The 20646-nt window shown below is 44.3% G+C and overlaps 1 protein-coding gene across 2 annotated transcripts in view; it reads left to right on the forward strand.

The window, feature by feature from the left end:
- Positions 1-4787: 4787 nt before the first annotated feature.
- Positions 4788-20646, forward strand: part of Rnf144b (ring finger protein 144B) — a 64268-nt gene continuing 48409 nt past the window's right edge. The window contains exons 1-2 of one of the 2 annotated variants that reach the window (XM_021639026.2): positions 4788-5073; positions 17377-17567. In XM_021639026.2, coding sequence (XP_021494701.1) covers positions 17403-17567 — 165 coding nt within the window. In that variant the 5' untranslated portion in view covers positions 4788-5073; positions 17377-17402. Of the gene's footprint in view, positions 5074-5901; positions 6056-17376; positions 17568-20646 lie in introns of those variants that run through there. The other variant, XM_060372850.1, reaches the window with a different exon arrangement.

Genomic DNA, 20646 nt, shown 5'->3' on the forward strand with positions numbered 1-20646 from the left:
CCATTCCTTCTTTCTTCACGGCTTCGTTAGCATGTATTAGTTGTAAAGAAAACTTGTACCTTTAAAGACCAGCATGGAAGGTACTTGCCGGAAGATGAAAAATGTCCCTACTTTGGTGTCTACGTACAACTAACTCATCCCATCCCATCGTGGTAGGAAGCTGCCCGGCTGCCTGCTGGTGAGAGCGCGTAAGAAGAAACATAGAAGTCTACATGGACTTGGCACAGTGGGTCTTACTGGATTTATGTGCTTTAAACCTATTATTTATATGTGAGTTTACCACATTAGACATCATTCTGAAAAGAACCCTTCTGCAGAAAATGATAAAAAGGTGCAAAAATGTAATGACCAAATTTCAGGGTATTTTTCCCCCCACGAAGGTGATAATGGGATGTGTAATCTTGAAAGCCACAGAAGCAGCATCGCTATCAACTTCTAAAGTTTGCAATTGTCTTAAGAATCCTTTGCCCCAACATGGCAGTGTGAACCAGCAAGCTGCAGGAATGCAGCTACATTTCCTGCTGTGGTTGTGTTTCATACCGTGAGGGGCGACTTTTCAATGAGGTCAAGTGACTTCTCTAAATCAGTTTTGCCCAGACTTTCTTTATCCATGTCTGAATGATAACTGTTTAGCTGGCTTCAGTACCAGAAAAGGGCTTTGTACAGTTAAATTTTGCTAGCTCCATACTGATGTACCAAATGTTTCACATAAAGGTTTATTCCTTTGAAAGGTTTTTACCTAATTTATGGAACCAACTAGAATTGTTAGGAAAGTTGTGAATGGAATTGTTTGACCTAAAAGCTTATTGTGAAAATGAATTTTTATTTTGAGAGAAGGTCTTCCTCGAAATGTAACCCAGTCTGGCCTTGAACTCATGTCGTCTCGCCTCAGCCACTTGAGTGCTGGGCTCATGGATGTCTACCACTGTATCTACCTAAACCTAATTTAAATAAAAGACAAATATTGACTATATATCGGGGAGGATCTGGATGTGGAGGTCAGAGGACGGCTTGTGGAGGTCAGCAGTCTCACGTGTAGGTTCCAGGGATCAAACTCGGGCTTGGCAACGAGCACCTTCACTGCGGAGCCATCTCCATAGCCATTCAGTCTCTCATCAGACTACACTGCCCATTACATTATATGATATATATTGTTGTTTTATACATACATGAACTGGTAATTATTTTCAGTGTATTGGTCTCAGATTTGAGGAAAACATTTCTGTTCTTCCTTTTTAGGTTTTTTTTTTTTTTTTTTTTTTTTTTTAATATAGGGGTATTACTATGTGGCCCAGACTGGCTTCAAACGTTCGGCAATCCTCCTGCCTCAGCCTCCAAGTGCTGGCATTGCAAGTATGTATGTGCCACCACACCTGGTTTGAAAACTTTAAATTTGCTTTGGCTTTAATTGGATATTACTTTTATATGAATGGGAATACATTATAATATATTTAAATTAAAATTGACCAGGATTTTGCTGTGGCATTTCTTTGGGAAGATCTGGAAGTCAGATCCTTTATTACAATGGTGGTCAATAGCATTAGACTGGTGAGCAATTTATAAACCGTGTTCTCACTCAGAAAGATAAAAATACTTTCTAGATTGTCGTGTTTAGATTTGCTTCTGAGGCACATCAGTGGGCTATTTATTTTTCTAGTCTAAATGAGGCAATTCATTCTCGCGTTGTTTGAGAGCTTCCATCTTCCTACCTGGTGATGTAGCCCTGGCTTCTTTCTAGGCCCTTCTTTCCTTCCTTTTTTCACTTCCCTTCTTGATGTTATCATTGACTCAGTTCTTATTTCATCCCGCGGCCAGGCCCCAGCGCCCCCCCTCCCCCGTGTAAGGTTGAGCATTACCCATCTCAGATGCTCACATTCTGTTCTGCTTCCCCAGATCTGGAGAGTGCAGGGGCTTCAGTCAGGCACTGTGCGCGCGCACAGCTTTTCAGATCTCTAGTTTACTTTTGCAACAACCTATACACTGTATACCAAACTTCAAGAAAACATCTTACATGTGTGAGTGTTATGTCTCCATGTATGTCTGTGTATGACATACATGCGGTGCCCTTTGGAAGCCAGAAGAGGGCATTTGATCCCTTTGGGGCTGGAGTCACGCTTATAAGCTGCCATGTGAGTGCCGGAAATTGAACCCCAGTCCTCTGGACGAACAGCCAGTCTCTTAACCACTGAGCCATCTCTCCAGCGTCTTATCCGTCTTAATAGTAGATAAAAGGGCTGGGTTTGACTGGGTTATGCTAAATAACTTGTGGGAGGCCACAATATGAGTGGGTGGTAGAGATTGTAGGGGTCGACCATGCTTCTCCTATAGTATGCTACTTTTTGTGGGGGACCTTGCCTCTTGGTAGTTTTCAGCTGCAGCTACCGCTTAAATGAATGCAGTTCCTAAATGGCTTTCTGCTCAGTCAGTTCTGTTTGGCTGGCCCACTAGATGGTCCTTGTGCTTGGCCTAGAGGTTCGTGGGATTCTGCAGGATTGAAGTTGAATCTTCATCCTTTTCCTTTCTACTCCTCCTAACCATCTCCCAGCCCCAGCCACACCAGCAGCCTGCTCTCTGCTTGCTCCCATCTCCCACGTTCAAACAGATGCCAAGTTCCATCTACTCTGTCTCTGAAGTCTCTTTCTATTTGCACCCTACCCTCCTTTCACCCTAAACACACTGGCTTTGTCTCCATCGTGAGGAGCTTCTCTAAAATCTCAAGTCTAAGGCTAGCCTCCTGTCACTAGCCACCCATTTTGCCTGGCTCGGTTGTCTCGACATCCTCCTCTAAGCTCCTTCCAGACACAGATTGAAACTGTGAGCTGAAAGGACTATTCGTTGATTGTTTAGCCCCGTGCCTCCATGGGCTGACTCTTCCCTGTGTCGCCACAGCACATGGTCTTCAAGTGTGCCACATGGTCACAGCAGCCTCCTGAATGGTTTGTTTGTCTCACTTTCACCTGGTTTGAGAGGTCTCTGGGGACAGGGTTACTGTCTCACTTACCTTTATCTTCCTAGCCCCAGGCAGCTTATCTGAGAGATCAATAAACACTGGAGGGGATAAATATTAATCCATAGACTCCTTAGGCAGATCTGAAAGAGTCATTCGTGCATTCTTGTAAGTTTCAGAGTACTTAGCATTAAATTTTTACTGAAATTTTTGTAAATTTGCATGGTTGAAAATAATTCATGCAGATGTGGTTCAGCTCTCTCTCTCTATATATATATAAAAGTTTGTGTCCAAAAGCACCAGGATTATTGCCCAACCTGTATTTTCATTTGTCTTGGCAGTGGCTTCTCCCCTTATCCTGCTGATAAGAGCCAGCTCCTTAATTGCAGGGTGATGTAGAAAATGGACTCTGTGTTGAACTTTGGTTTGAGGCTCAGAAGATTGGCATCAGTGCTAAGGAATGCTCTGCCCTGTTGGGAGGGTTTCTGTTTATCTTTCCTGCCTCTTGTCCATCAGGAACGGTCACCATACCAAGAATCTTTCTGGAGGTAGGATATTTGGGACACCAAGCCCCACTCAGTCCGAAGCTAGTCATTCTTCTTCCTGGTTTCCACTAGTTCGCATATCTTTCTCAGTAAGCCAGATTTTGGTCTTATTCCCAGTGTGGTCTCATCTGAGCCAGCCACTTGAATCTCCGTAGGCACTGTCTTTAAACTTACCTGTTTGAGTTAAAATAACTAGGACTTGGCAAACTCAAATATCCTTTGGTTGTATGAGTTTAGGTCCCCCTTTTTTTGTGTGTGTGGGGTTACAAGATAGGATTTCTTTGTATAGCCCTGGCTGTCCTGGAACTCAGCCTGTACACCAGGCTGGCCTCGAACTTACAGATCTGCCCACAGCCGCCTCTGAGTGTACCACCACTTCCTGGCCTTTAAATCCCTATTGTGTATTCTCCTTCTGTCTGTACTCCCCTTCCTCCCTCTTCCTCTAGCATCACACACACACACACACACACACACACACACACACACACAGTGTTGACTTCCATAAGAGCTGAGAGATAGGCTCCTGCTTCCTTACTGCACACACTTACTTGTCCCAGGGAGCCTCTGCGAGCCCATTCCTCTCAGGAAGTACATCTTGACCTTAGCTGCTAAAGCAGAGTAAGGTTGCAGAGTCCACAGAAAAATCCCTATGTCAGAGGAGGGATCTTTTAGAGCTGCGACAGGTTTGAGCCTGTACTTGTGACCTGTGGGGGCTGACAGCGAGAGTAAGGAGGCTTTCATTGATTAAAAACACAGTACTAATTAAGTGTCCACAGTCCTGGCACACAGTCCTGTTTCTGGGTTAGCTGTTAGATTGCCATTAAGTGAGAAAACAACCAGTTACGTTACTGGTGTGCTTTTCGCATTTGTTGACAAAGCACTTGAAGTGAAACCATTGTAAGTCAACTAAGACCTCTCCTAACTTGATCTGCCCACTTCAGACCCCTTGAGGTGTGCAGAGAGGTGGGGGAGAGCTTGAGGGGAGGAGGGGGCAAGACAGGGCTGTTAAAAGTGGAAGAGGGAAGGCGGCCTGTGAAGATACATAGAGAGACAGCAAGAGCGGAAGGCCAAGGCGAAGCTTGCGAAGCTTGCGGGTGGGCAGGAGGAAGCGCAGTGGGGGCGGCTGCTCGCACCCAGCTCAGGATTCCAGGGGCAGCGCCAGGTCCCCGACCTGAGAGCCACTGCTCGGTGCTCTGCCTGCATGGGATCGGACAGGGTTAAGGCCATCACCTGCAGTCGAAGTGCGACCCAGATGGGAAGTAGGAAGTGCGGCGCCGAGCTTCCTGTATAAATAAACGCTCTGGCTGCTGCGCCCAAAGCTGCTGGCTGGTTCTGCAAGGTTCCTGCCTGTCAAGACAAGGAGGCGGAGAAGGACTCCTCCTCTTCCCGAGCTGTAGGTCTGGGCGTGGAGTCCTGTGGCAATCCTGCAAAAGTGTAAAGCTGTCAGCCAGGCAGAGCGCGCTGCCGGGAGAGGGGAGAGGATGAGAGAGCCCCTCCTCCTCCGTGTGCCAGCTGCCCCGGGTGGCCCAGGCTGGACCTGCTAGAGAGGCACAGCAGCCTGAGGACCTCAGCCCCAGCCAGGTAGGTCTAGAAGGGGTGCTTGTGCTCAGGATGCAGGCGGTACAAGCCAGGAAGGCTGCTAGCTTAAGAGGGATGGACCGAGGCTGCCGGGTGGGTTTTCCAAAATTCTGTTTCCAGGGCTTAAGCCATGCAGAACTGCGTGCATTCCGAGTGCCTCAAACACCTGTTAACTTTTTTCTTTCTTTCTTTTTCTTTCTTTCTTTTTTTTTTTAATAAGTACCTTTGGAAAGGTCGAAAGAAATTAGTTTCATTTCTGATAAAATGGTCTTTATAAACGGTATGATAAATCTCCCAGTGGACCGGTCCTCTGGTGTGTCTTGAGGAGAAACTGACAGTTGGCATTGTCTTGGCTGTCTACCTTCTGTTATTTGGAAATGCACAGTAACATGTTGACACACAAAGCTATGAATAATATGTTAACGGTGGAGTCTGGGCTACACGTTATGGCGATTATGTTTTTTTTTATCAGGTAATTGCTGATAAACAAGAGAGGCGCTGTCCTGTTTTCAAGTTGATGTTGAAGTGAAACTGTTTTCATGCAGGTTAGGTATCTTGACTAGCCCCTCCAAGGACCCTTTTTCTTCTTAGTTTCAGAAATTCTGCTGTCAGTCCTGGCACACACCTCCTTTACACAATGATTTCTCAGAACACAGTTCTCTGTGTGTTCCCACCGGTTCTGTCACTTTCTTCTTGCTTTCAGCCCCGCATACCTTATCAAAACCTGAGCAGGGAGTCTTGGCTCGGCCATCAGGGTTCTGGTTGGTCATTTCTGACTGCTGATTTGAACACGGGGAGGGGTGAACTGAAGGATCATGTCCTCAGCCTTTCCGAAGCAGTGGATGAGGGGTGTCTCTGCCCAGAAGCAAAATAAATGAACTTTGAGATGACTCAGTTTTTAGGGTGTGGGTAAGAGGCAAAAGGAGCCCAGCCAGTCTTCACCGGGTTGCTGGCACCTAAAGTATCTGCTGCAGCTTTCTCTGAGGTGAGTCTGTTGGTCTGCTGTTTCCATTCACATCTGATTCCTCGCTGGCTTTCTCCTCCTTCCTGAAACTTTGTAGACCTCACTCTTTTCTTTATGGGCATCAGGCCCTTAAGTATTTCTGAAACTCCCTTGAAGAGAAAAAGAAAAAGGAAAGAAATGCAAAGCAGACCCCTACAGCCCCTTGGAGATAGCTGCATCATGAAGTCCAAGCTGTCAGTTAAGCTGCCCCCTACCTTACTGTACCTTTGGTTGGCATTTTCTGCCTTTGAGTTGGCATCAAGTTGAAGGTGGAAGAGGGATGGAGGGAGTGAGCGAGAATGGTAGGGTAGAAGGGAAAGAGGGAAGGAGAGACGGAGAGAGACAGAGAGTGAGTTCTGTTTTCCAAAGTACCTTCTAAGTGCCTATTTGAATGAGTGAAAAAATATCAAGATTAACATGTTCAGTGAATGTGAAAAAGATGTCGAGTAGTAGAATCTGCATGTTTGGCTACTTATTTAAAATAAATAGTAAGAGAAAACTTGACCTAAAAATCCCCCAGGCCAATCACCCTAGATAACTCAAGGCTGCAGTATCATGCTGGAAGGCAGGCCTGAGTGTGGTCAAACACCAACCATTTACCCAGGGTTTTACAAATATTTACAGTCATCGACGCCAAATATCTTTGTGCTGAGCCCCGAAGAATATTCTCAGCCTTCAAAAGCTCCATTCTCATGAATGGTCTCAGTTCACTGGCAGTTTTAAAGGCATCCAGATTTCTAAACTAGGTCAGTGTAAGACATGTCTTTTTAAAATAATCAGTTTGGGGATCTCAGATTATGAACCTGGTTTTTGTGGCCAAATTGTCCAAGCAAAGGGAAAAGTATGCTCTCTCTAGAAAGAAAAAAGTTTATTTTATCTACCCAGCAAGACAATTTAGCTTCCTGGAAAACTTCTTTCTTTTCAACAGTGTGAATACTTTTTTAATCAGGGAAAAAAAGTGTGTTTGAAATTTTCTTTCTGGAAAAATTGTTTCAATATTTTAGAAGCCTAGAAACATTTAGACACACTGGGAATTGTTTCTTTGAAGTTTCTGCTAGTCCAGCCTTCTGTCTCCTCCTCCCTCCCCCTCCCCCTTTGACATGGCATCACATTCCCTTTAGGTGGGATTCTTGGTGTTTGATATCATCAGTTGAAGCAGCAGTCAGGAGTCATCTGCCCTCAGAGGCTGGCGCAAGAGCAAAGTCTGAACCATTCTGAGGACTGACCCTGCTTTGTGCAACCAGTTAATCTGGATGTGTGAAAGGGAGCAGGCTGCCTCTTTAAGGCGTGGTTATCTGAAGCTACTGCTCCTCTGTCTAGAGACGTTTTTCTTCTAGGGATTTCTGCCTTAACTTGTAGACATTCCCTAGTTCTACTAACTTCTTGATGTCTTCACTCTTGATTTAGTAGGAGTGAATGTGGATGAGAACCGGGCCTTTAGGACATGGTCATAAAGCTTGTCTGTTGTTGAGTGACTCTTTCCAAAGTGCCAAATGCTAGAAACATAAAGATGTGTAGGATGTGGTAGCCCCCGTCCTGAAGGAATTGTTATTATCTTGGAAGTGAGTTTGGAGAAGTGGCTACCTTTAACTTACCTTGTTTTACCAGAATGCGAAGACTCTTGATGTTTTTCATTCCAATCGTGGGCTTTTTGTTACTTGATTCTTGATGCTGTTCCCTGATGTCACTTGAGTCTTATGTAAGTTAGAGAGCTGTTAGCGCACCTGCTTCTGTGCATCTCACTGTGTCTGAGTTTTGCAGTGCAGAGGTCTAAACCCAAGACCACACTCATGACGCTTTGACTCTCTACCCGGACCTACACCCTCAGCCTTGAACACGTATGTTCATTTTTTAATGCATTATATTGATCAGTTGATTGTGTGTATAGGGGTCAAAGGGCAATTTTCAGGACCTTTCACCTTGTGGGTTCTGGGGAATGAAGTTGAGTTGTCAGAGTTGGCCATCGATACCTTTCCATCTGAGCCATCTCACTAGCCTACTTTAAATGTTTTAATCTATCTTTACCTTTAGGTGAGATGTTAGTTTTATACAGCATTTTTTTTTCAATTAAACTTGGCATTTGCTATTCACTGGTCACTGAGTAATTTTAAACTTATTGTGTCACGCTGCAGCAGTTATTAAAAACAAAAAACTCGGGGACTTGGCTCAGAAGTCAAGAGGATGTAGGGCCCAGGTTTAGTTCCCAGCACCCACATTTTAACTCTAGTTTCAGAACATCTGATGCCTTCTGGCCTCTGGGAGAATCAGTCATGCATGTGGTTCATACACATACATTCAGGCAAAGTAGTCATACACACAAAAAATATGTCTTAAACAAAACAGAAAACTCTACATTTCAGAGAGTAAAAGTGACCAGCACTCCTGTAACATGGAATAAATGGCTGCTTGTGTGTAACTGGATTCTTTTCTTTTTGCCCCTTTCTTATTATCAAAATACTTAATTTGTTTGATGTACATGTGCCTATGTGAGTTTGTGTGCACCATGTATGTGCAGGTGCCCATACAGGTCAGGGGATGTCACAGATGGTTGTGGGTCACCTCCTGTGGGTGTTGGGACCTGTATTGTGGGTTCTGGGAACTGATCCAGGGCCCTTTGCAAGGGCAGAAAGAACTTGTAACTGCTGAGCCATCTCTCCAGCCCCTGGTTTCCCTAAGTGGAAAGCACCGCTTATACCAATCACACGCCTCCTCTTTAGAGTGGGAGACCCCGTGGCTGGGCATATTGATTAGGAACACATTTTGGAAGCTTTACATCCCTGAAGCCTAATTAATTGCCCTGAAGTCATGAGTTTGAACTGGACCCTTCTGTCAGCTTGTTCGTGGGGAAGACAGAAGAGTTTCCACTACTGTCTTTCATGGGATGGTAGCTGAAACCATGCATTCACAAGTTTTCCTGTATCGTGTGACATCATCTCCTGAGAACATCCTCAGCCAGCTTCCTTCTCTACATAGGGGCTGGGTTCTTATCACCTTAATATCCCATCATCTAACAGGTGAGGAATTTAGTTATTTGTGGTTTGATTTTGTTTCCTCCATTATGGATTTTGGTTACAAGATTATTTGGGAAAGGCATGCAGAAATATATACCCTGAACCTTGTTCCCTGTGGGAGGCTGGCAACTCCACTTCCAAGCTGGTCTCATGAAAATTAGTTTCTAATTAAAATTTCTGTGGAAGCTCACAGCTTTTACAGGAGAGAGTAATATTTACAAATGCTTTTGTTCATTTGGAGAAAAAGGTTTTTTGTTTGTTTGTTTGTTTGTTTGTTTTTTGTTTAGATGTTCATGCTTTGGTGACTGTGGTTTCCTGGTAATGTCCTGACCCTAGAAGTCAGCCTGCGTCTTGTTCTGTGTGGCTTTCTGAACCGCCATGTCTCCTCGATCTGCTAATTACATGATTGCCTAACCTGCCTGTTAGAGGCATTCCTTTCTGCTTTGGGGCTTTGTTGTTGTACCGGGCAAGGGGAAGAAAATTATTCGGTGGTGCTGGATGAATAATTGTGGGAGGTGAGAGAACCAATGATTAAAGAAAGGGGTGAGCAGGGCATGGTGGTGGTGAGGAGGGCGCTGCCATGGTGAATTTAAAATCACGGTGCCAAGAACAGTTAGCTGTGGGTCTACTGCCTGCTCCTACCTACTTTGATAAGTTTGTATTGTTAGGAAAGCTGAAATGGATTTTTACTTCTTGGACCTCACTCTGCTGTATAAAGAGAACATGAAACAAAGACAAACAACAACAACAACAAAAGAATAGAGTTTTTGTTTTCGTTTATTTAAAAAAAGGGAACAGTGTTTTGTAAGGATAAAACTAGACATTCCAGATGCACTATGCTCGGGAGGGTTCAGAGTTAGGACCTCATGAGATAAACACACACACACATATACATACACACATACAAACACATACAAACATGCATACATACATGTATATATATATGTATGTATATGCTCATGTTCACATATCTCTTCCAGCATATATTTTGTAGAGAAACATTTTAAAGTTGGGTCTCATTAAAACAGTTTTCTACAGTTTTCTGGGCTTTATTCATATGTGAATTTTAAACAGCAAACGTATTCTTTAGGAAATAGTCCTTTATGAGACTTAAGACCCCCTTCCTAGGACTGTGGATGTGGTTCATTCGGTGCAGTGCTTGCCTGGCACGAATCCCGGGCTCAGCCCCCAGCACCACATACAGCCAGGCATGTGTGCTTACCTATGATCCTTGCCCTCAGCAGGTAGAGGAAGGAGAATGGTGAAATTCAGGGCCATTCTGGGCCACATGGACACTGCTCCTTCCCTAAAGATGCTCCCATTCCTCCCTCCTCATGCTTTTTCTTCCTTTCCACCCACCAAAAAGATGGCAGTGATAGAGTTATACACTGGATATGGCATTTCTGTGCATCGCCTACCTCCTGTGCATGTGACGGTGGTTCCATCAATTATAACAAAGCAAGTCCATTTCTACCACCTAGTTAGGGACTACAGAAATATCCCTATGTGTTATGACAGTTCCAGTGTAATCAGGGAACTGGAGTGCCTGTAGCACAGCGGTGCAGGCCATACAGCTGTATACAACATGCAATAACCGGTTGTGATCATACACAAGGACATTATTGGTTTGTGTTGTGTGTTTTTGTTGTCTGAGTCTACCGCCACTGTGTATTTAAAAAGTGTCCTCTGAGAGGTGCCACGTTTCACAGGCGAAACACACAACACTGTGCTCACCACGCCTCTCAGTACAGTGCGAGGCCAGGCTGCGTGCCCCCCCCCGCCTTCTAGTCGTGTATGTATGGTGCACTAGGGTGCTCACACAATGACCGGACCTCCCCAGCTGCTAAGCCATGCACGACTGTGTTCAGTCATCAGTGCCTTTCCCAGAAGGCTGTGGTCTGCAAGCTACAAAGCTGTGCTCTTATTTCTGTAATTGGAACTGTGGAGACAAAGGCTTTGAGACCAAGGAATTACAGACCTCGGGGTCTGGTCTTTGTCTCTCAGTTCCTCTGGATGAGGCCATGAGATTATGGTGAGGAATGGAGCCCCTTACAAGGCACATTTCTCAGCGCTCCTGCCTCGAGGCTGGGGGTGGGGGATGGTTATCAACGCCCATTGCATCTAAAAACTAAATATTTCTTGACGCCAGTAAAGATTCTCTGTTATCAGTACCGACGATGAAGTCTGTTAGGAGGGACACCTTGTGTGTGCTCCCTGGCCTTGGGCACTGTTCGCTTGAGGGGCAGCTGCATAGATATGAGCTGTGCTGCAGAAGCCATGCTCCTCTGGGTGCTGGTGAGTCTGCCTGCGATCCACCCGCCCTTAGTCACGGGCCGTGCAGGGGAACTGTTAGTGATGTTACTGATATGCAGTGGTTCATCTTGTCCCCGAAGGGTCAGAACACCGGTCAGAGAGCCAAGTCGGAAAGAGAAGCACACTGGCCAGCGTGGAGGGCTGCCAGGAGCCCTGGTCTCCCTTAGCACCTCCACTGCCCTTGCTGTTGCTTTAGCTACATCCCCAGTGAATACATCTGCCTTCCGTCTTGGACCGGTTTGAAGGGCAGCAGCTTATTAGCCTTAACCAGTACCAGTTAAGTCACTAGTAGGTCCTGTTAAAAACATGAGCCAGTAGCTAAAACAAACTACTTCCCCGGGCGGCAGTGCAAGGATCAACACTGTACAGTCACCCTCTGAATCTTGAGGTTTCAAATCCGTGGGTTTGGATGGTTTGTCAAAAGTGTTTGGAAAGCGAGGCTGGGAAGTGGGCCCAACAGTTAAGAGCAATGCTTGCTCTTGCAGGGGACCAGAGTTTGCTTCCCAACACCTGCATCGGACAGCTCACCTATAGCTCCAGCTCCTGGGGCTCTGACACCCCCTTTTGGCTCCTATTGGTACCTCCACATACAACATACACAGACACATATGCACCAGTAACAATGAGAAAATAAAACAATTAAAAAAGTTGTTCAGAAAGGGCCAGCAAAATGGCCCGGCGGATAAAGGCTCCTGCTGCCACCGAAGCTGGCAACCTGGGTCCAATCCCTGGGACCTACCTGGTGGAAAGAGGTTGCCCTCTGGCTTCTGCATCGTGCACTGTAGCATGCCCTGGGAAGAAGCATGGTATTATTGCCCCTCCTTCCTTGAGAAATGAATGTTCAAAACAAAACAAGAAAAAACAACAGACAAAACCCCAAAACCTCAGAAAAATAGCTGTACATGTTCTAAGCCTATGCAGATTTTTCTTGTCATCATTTCTTAAACAGTATAATGTGATGCTTATTCATGTGGCTTTTGTATTGTCTGGATATCATTTACGGCGTTCGGGAGGATATGCATGGGTTATGTGCGATACCATGCCGTTTTGTGATCAGGGACCTGAGCGCCCGTGAGTCCTGGCACCTGAGGGGAAGATGCTCTGAGCTAATGCCTTATGAATACCCAGGGACAACCGCATGGACTCTCACCGTTGTGCCTAGCCAGTGTTGGCAGAGCTTTCTTAACAAGGAAGAGGTGAGAACTCCAGGTTGCTGTTGTCCACTCTGCTAGTTCTAGAGTGGACACGGCCTGAGGCCCTCCACTACACAGCTGGCACGTGAGCTGCACGGCCCCAGGGCCGGCCCTTCCTAAAGCCTTCCCTCAGAAGCTCCCGCCACAGCCACGAGTCCAGCCCACTCCGAGGATGGCCCAGTGTCTTTCAAGGTCACATCAACAATTTGAAAGCATTCACGTGACGCCTCTTCTGTTTGGCCCTTGTCCTCGAGTCACTGTAGCGTAGCTGGGAATTAAGACTTCAGCATAGACGAACTAGACTTTTACTGACGTTCTGGTTTATCAGTAATATCCAGCTGATTCACTTTTTTTATCCAGCTGATCCACTTTGCTGGTGTTCTTTTTTTGCTCAAGTCTGTAATTGTGCCCTCTCCACTTCTGTAAATGTTTTGCAAGGTTCTAAGACAATGTAGAGAAATTTCCAAATAGCTACATTAGTACCTTAATCAAATGCTTTTCCTTCCAATTAGATTATCTTGTGTATACACACTCACCCCCCCTCTTTCACACACACACACACACACACACACACACACACACACACACACACACGGTAACTGCTTTGGTTCTGAATAGTCAAACAGGCACAAGCTACATAAGTTAAAAATACTCTGAATGTTGGCTCTCACCGCCCTCGGAGTTTCTGGAGCAGATTGCTTTTTCAGGCCACCAGCAGAATATGGAAATTCCTCATGCATCCTGTGCTTCCAGCACAGCTTCTCAAGTATTCCTTTCTTTGGCAAGCCTAATGAAAACACACGAGGGAAGCGACTTTCCTGCCCTTTCCTATCGGGCAGCGCTTGCTTCTCATAACAAACGCTTCATGGTGCAAGAAACACTTGGAGCAGATAGAAGGTCCCTGATTCTGGTAATTTTGTACAAAACAGGATGGTCGAAAGTGGTTTTCCTTCCTCACACCATCTGGCCATAGAGCTAGGTATATGTAAACAAGTGAAACCTGCCACAAGCTTTTGAAAGTTGAAACGTGAAGAAAGCTGCCAGAATTCTCTTTCCAGCACCCCCTTGTCCTCTCTGCCAAAATTTTTTCCCAAAGGATTCTGGACACCCAATAAGAGGCACAATTACATTTATAATAACTGTAAAGGTAATTGTACTTGTTACCTTGCAAGTGGCAGGGTGGATCAATCAAGTCGCTTTCCTCTGTTAGACTAAGAGTGTGAGGTATGAGGCAGAACAAGCCACACAAGCCCGTGGGCCAGTCTGAGTGAGCTGGCAGCTGTCTGTGGAAGGCAGGCCTTGCTTGAAGCCAGAAAGGGAAAGGGTGTGAATTGCCTGTGTGCCTACAAGGGAGTGGCTGATGAGGGGGACAGGAGGAATTGAGAGGGTGTCTTAGGGGTTCTACTGATAAATACCATGACCAAAAGCAACATGGACAGGAAAGGGTTTATCTTACTTTACAACGTTCAGCTCACACTAGCACTGAGGGAGATTAGGACAGGAACTCAAGACAGGAACCTGAAGGCAGGAACTGGATGCAGAGGCCATGTTTTACTTTTGAATCTTTTTAGAACTTTGGTTTCATAGTCTCTAGGCAGGTAACTAAAAAACTAAGGAGTAAAATCATAGATGTGAATAGAGACACACTGAAGTTTCAGTAGATCTTTTAAAATATAACCAATAGCTCTGTCTTTAAAAACACTAGTACGAGCCATGTGTGGTGGAGCACACCTTTAATCCTGACAGTGGGGAGACAGGGACAGGCAGATCTCTGAGTTTGATGCCACCCTGGTCTACAGAGAGAGTTCCAAGATAGCCAAGGCTACATAGAGAGACCCTGTCTCACAAAAAAACAGACCACAAGTATGTCTAAGACAGTTTCTAAGAGGCATCCAATTGTGTCTATGTTTTCAGGAATACATTAAAAAACTTGTCCCATATAGACAGTGAGATGTCTCAGCGCTTAGAGGCACTTTCAGTGTCAGCCTTACAACATGTGCTGGTTCCTAGAACACACAGTTCAGTTCCTGGAAAGTACCAACTCCCTCATATTGTCCTCTGACCACAGGAGTGCACCATGGCATCACACACACACACACACACACACACACACACACACACTCCTAGCTTTAAATTTCCCAGCATGCAGTTTCCTTCTAGAAAGCAAAACCAGGCAAGGCCATAAGAAAGTGAGCAGTAGCCAGGTTTGAAGAAAGCATTGTGTCACACAGTAACCTCCTCCAACTTGCATCTTAAATTCTTATGTATGTATGTATGTATGTTTATATGTATTCAATTAGTTTTGACACATGATCTCACTATATAGCCCAGGCTGTCTTTGAACTAAAGATTCTCCTGCCTCTGCCTCCTGAATTCTGGGATTACAGATGTGTGCCACCATGCCTGGCTCTAGTTGGCTCTGAAGGGTAATTGATATTTGAGGTGCGAGATGGTTCTGACTTGTGACAGTTCCTCTTGCCCTACTCAAGAAGCATTTACTAGTTGCATTCAGATGAGAAGACATAGTGAGGGGTAAATTGGTGGGACTATGAGAGGGTGTGCTGGGAAGTCTTAGAAAGATGACCAAGAGATCTATCCATCTATCTATCCATCTATCTATCTATCTATCTATCTATCTATCTATCTATCTATCTATCTATCTATTTATCTATCGTTTATCTATTTTGCTCTTCTCTTACATAACCGTAGGAAGAGATGACATTATTTTTATCTATCTATCTATCTATCTATCTATCTATCTATCTATCTATCTATCCATCCATCTATTTTGCTCTTACGTGACCCCAAAGGGAAGTCTGAAAGCTCAAAGTCTCAATCTTGATGTGTGCATTAATTTGATTTTAGTTTGCTCTTAGATGACAACTCTTTAATCATTAGTAAGATGAGAACACTAAGTCTTGAATTTTATTGGGCCTTTGCCCAGGAATAGCATGGCTTCCATATTGGAAACTAATCATTGGTTAGTTTCCCCCTTAACTGATTTTGAACCACGTCATTTATTACTACTTAGATTATTAGGGTTAGTAACTGCTGACACTTTGTGGTTGATGAGCAAAGATGTCACTGACTTTCCCCTTTTGTGTCACCTCCAATTTTGTCTTTCATTCTTGCTTCAGTGGTCTTGTATCTATGTATAAGTTGTAATGCTCATCCTGATGTTTCCATCAATAAAGAACCACACACATGATGGTCCCATAAGGTATTAATGTTGTTGGCAACATCCCATACCACAGTGACATCTGTAGCTGCCATAATGTTGTAACTTAGCACATTAGCCACATTTGTAGGACACTGGCATAAATGAACCTATAGTATCGCCAGACATAAACAGCACATACGATTGTGTGTAGTAAATAATGACTGGTTCATGATAGTAAGAATCTGTGTTAGTGTCTTTTATATTTATTCTACTGTACTTTTATTAGTATTTTAGTGTATACTTCCGGCAAGTAAAACATTTATTTTTATTTTTTTCAAAACGGCTTACTGGGTTAGTAGCAGCCTCAATATCGTGTATTTACTGTGCATTGTTTCTTCTTATGCTTGGGACAAGGTTCATTCATCTGTTGATGTGTACTTAGTTTGATTTCCTTTCCGGCAGCCAATGAATAATACTGCTATGAACAATGTTAATAATTCAGAGAAATTCTTCCTTAAGACTCTGTTATCAGTTCTTGTGGGAACACATACCCAGGAGTGGAATTGCTGGACCACGTGATCATTTCTTCTAGTGTTTCTGAGGATGAAATCACACATCCTTAACAAGCGCTGTATCACTGAGCTACTTCCCAGTCCATCTGGCAGTTCTTGAACTGTGTTTGGAGAGACGGCCTGTTTATGTTTTCTGAGCCAGTCACATTGACTGTAGTGATTATAGTGATATACTGTATTACTTACCTCTCCACCACCATGGGAAAATACCATGGCCAGAAGCACTTTAAGGAAGAAAGAGTTTAGTTTGGCTAATGGTTCCAAAGGGCTAGAGTCCATAATGGTGAGGAAGGCGTGGTAGCCAGAGCTGGAAGCTGGCTGTTCACATTTTCCTTGGCACCCCAGGAAATATAGAGTGAAGTAGTAGTGGGGTAAAGCTTAAACTCTCAATGCCCACACTTTCTCCTAACCTCCTCAAGCAGTGCCACCAGCTGGGGACCAGGTGTGTGGGGGACAGTTCTCCTTCAAACCACTGCTTGTACCTACCAAATGGAATGTTTGTTTACAGTATTAATTTCATATCTTCTGTGCCGGCTTTATGAGGCATAATTAATGATACAGAATGTGATGTTTTAAGGTATGCATACACACGGAATGAGTAAATGAAAGAGCATTAATGTAATCATCACCTCTCATGCTTATTTCTGTTTTCCTGGTGAGAATCATTAAAAATCTGCTCTCAGCAATTGCCAAGTAGCTGGAGTCACTGTGTTGTACTAGTGTTCTCCAAACCTTCCTCATTCTGTGCATCCAGAATTGTACACTCAACCAATATCGTCTCATCCCTCTCCTCCCTGTCTTGTGATCATTTGACTCCCACAGTTAGCTTACATGAGGACAGTGAGGTGAGGCCAGCTTAAATTTCAGGGCTTGGAAAGACCCTGCCAAGATCAGGAATGTTCCATCTCCTAGCTCTCAGAAATACACCAACTATACTTTTAGAAATCACTGAGGGTGAGGAATAAGGATTGGCTCAGCCAGATATCCAAACACATGTTTTTAGCATTAGCTGTATCTATGGCGATAACATTTCTTACCCTGGGTTTTTCTGTAGGGATAGAGGCGGCTGAAGACAGGCTGATGGGCTCCATTGATGGGCTCCACTGTCTGACCATGACTGCTGAAAACCCAGCTTCTGGAGACCTGATTCCAGCCCCCCTTGTCACTTGCAAGCTCTGCCTGTGTGAACAGTCTCTGGACAAGATGACCATGCTCCAAGAATGCCAGTGCATCTATTGTACAGCTGTAAGTTTTCCTTAATGTTTGCATCATGGGGAAGCTATAAAGGGAAAAATCATGAAAGTTTTATTTCTGTGCTATATGGAGTTTGCTTCAGTTTGACTCCACTGTGTAAAGCAAACGTACGTTTAGTTCATTTTGCATCAGGGATAGTGAACAGATTAGTGTTGTTTTTATTAAGTAAACAATGTGTATAATTAATTATTACTTATTTATTTAGATTTTATCTTATGTGGTGGAGATAGAGTTTGGAATGGCACCAGGATCTAATGCATGCTGGGGAAGTGCTCTATCCTGACTCTTGAGATTTTGAGACAAGGTGTGCCTATGTATATATGTAGCTCCAGCTTGCTTTTAACTTGCTATATAGCCCAGGCTAGACTTGAACTCATGTCTTCTCGATCAGTCTCCTGAGTTCTGAGCTAGGTGTGTCCCACCACATCCAGAGAAAAGTAATTATTGAGTAAGTGCAGTCTTTCCGTTCTAAAGATTCTTGTTCAGGAACAAGACAAAACATTGGGCCATGTCCTAAGCTAGCCATCATCTCTAAGAAGTTCTCCGAGTGTTCTGAAATGAATGTCTTTCATGTCTTGTGTTCTGTTACTTCTAAAATGTGCTGGATAATTCTTCCTCTGCATTAGTAAGCAGCAACAACAATGACACAGACGTCCAGGATGAGCTTGCCTCTGTTAGTGATGTTTGTTATCAATGCCTGTCACCTTTGTTAGTGGTTTCCTTAAAGGATGCTTGGTTCAAGTATCCAGACAGGAGACAAAAAGAATGGGATTCTGTAGGACTGAAAGATGGCAAAGAGAGGCCATTTGTTTATGCAGCACACCCCTGTCAGGCCACACCAGGAGTTCTCAGTTAGAGAAACAAAACTCAGAGAAGATCTTTGCTCATAGGAGCTTATAATCCAGAGGTTCTCAACCTGTGGGTCGAAGCCCCGATAGGGGTTTCGTATCAGGCATCCTGTATACCAGATGCTTACATTATGATTCATAACACAAGGAAAATTCCAGTTATGAAGTAGAAACAAAAATACTTCTATGGTTGGGGTCCCCACAACATGCGGAACTGTATTAAAGGGTGGCAGCATTAGGGAGGTTGAGAACTGCTGTTGTAATCCGTCAAAGAGGGCTTTGAAACAAACGCCGAGCAGAGTAAACAGGGATGTTGTATACGGTGGGGAAACAGGGACTGGGGGGAGCAGAAGCCTGCAAAGCCAAGTAGGACTGTGGGCGTGGGGAAGATGCTGAGTTCCGGGGGGTTATTGATGTTGCCCCTTCATCTTGCCAGTTTGTGTTGTGTTATGGAAAGGGAAGAAGGGCCCTTGCCATCTGAGGATGGCCATTTTCCCTTGGTCTTGCTTACGTTCTGAACCCAGCTAACAGAAGCGATGGCTTCTCTGTCTGTCTTACATGCTTTTGACCCTTCCCACCCTTTGGAACTCGTGAATCAGAAGCAACATTTAGTGAAGACCAGGATGGAAGTTTTCCTCTCACAGCGCCTGGTGTTTAAGGGCAGGATATGAGATTCAGTTTCTGCGGTGCGAGTGCGTAGGGCAGACTTCAAGCTTGTGCGTCAATGCTGGGAAAAGAATCCAGCCAAAGGTTGCATTCCAACTCCATAAGAAGCTAATGTTGATGCATTATTGTTTTAGTAGTTTTTGGTTTCTAATTAAAAACAGTGCAACTGCTTGTGGTTTCTCAGTGATTTGGGAGTTGGAGTTTGAACAATTATATTATTCTGTCATCTAGATTCATTCTTCCTTATTGTTACAGACGGCTCAGAAGCAGAAAGTCAAACGGCTTGATATTTTTGGTCCTTCTCAATTTTCTGGGAGTTTTTGCACCTCTAAACATTACTGTTCCCTGACCTCCTGATACCTCATTACCTGTGATCTACCAAAACAGTGAGCTGAACATGTGTGATTGCATTAGTGTTGGTAAATTTGCAATTAGAATCAGACTTGCCTGACGTACTATTGGAACATCTCTAGGGTTAGAGATGCGCTTCTTCATTTTATTCAAAACATGATACAAAAGCGTAGCTAGGAGCTAGTGAGATGACTCAGTGTTTAAAAGCACTTGCTGCCTTTTGCAGAGGACTTGAGTTCTGTTCCCAGTCTCTGCCACTTTTTATTTTTAATTATTTTTAACTTAAAAATTTTAAGTTTATGTGTATGAGTGTTTTTCTTTCATGTACGTCTGTGCACCGCATGTACCTGGTGCCCAAGGGGATCAGAAGAGGGCACGAGATTCTTTGGAACTGGAGTTTCAGACAGGTATGAGCTGCCTTGTGGGTGCTGAGACTGGAACCTCCAGAAGAGCAGCCAGTGCTCATCACTACTAAGCCATCTCTCCAGTCCCTGGCACATTTTAACCCTTTGGTTACTCCACAACAGGTTCTCTGAAGAGCATGCTTTAGATGCTCTAATGTCGGTAATTCTGGCTCTAAATGGCATCAGAGAAAGGAATGAAATGCGTAGCACTGCAGGGAACCATCCCTTTAGATGTGCTACTTGTGGAGATGGTTTCTTTCGTTGAACTCCATGCTTGGCTTTAATATAGAGAAAGAGGCATCTGCAAGGGAAAAAGCAAGGGAACTGGAAGATACAGACATAGGTGCAGTACCCACTCACGTGGATGAAGTCTAGGCTTTACAATACACTGTGGGTCCAAAGGGGTAGATATGCTGGATTACAGTAAGAGAGACTGTGTGATTATTTCTTATGCTCTGAAGGCTGAGTATCTCAGGAAGGTTGTAAACTAATAATAGACAGAATGCCAAGAGTTTCTCTCCTTTTTTTTTCTTTTCTTTGTTTTCATTTATCAATAGAAAGAATAGAAACATGAAAATCCAAGCTCCACTTCTGTCTTAGTTAGGGTTTCTGTTGCTGTGAAGAGACACCATGACCACAGCAGCTCTTATAAAGGAAAGGCTTTTAATTGGGGCTGGCTTACATCAGTTCAGAGAGTTAATTAATCCATTGTCATTAATTAACAATGGCAGGAAATGATGGCATTCAAGAATGGTGGCACACAGGCAGACATAATGATGGAGAGGTAGCTGAGAGTTCTAT

The sequence above is a fragment of the Meriones unguiculatus genome, chromosome 19, assembly GCF_030254825.1.
Source record: "Meriones unguiculatus strain TT.TT164.6M chromosome 19, Bangor_MerUng_6.1, whole genome shotgun sequence".
Taxonomy (NCBI): Eukaryota; Metazoa; Chordata; class Mammalia; order Rodentia; family Muridae; genus Meriones; species Meriones unguiculatus.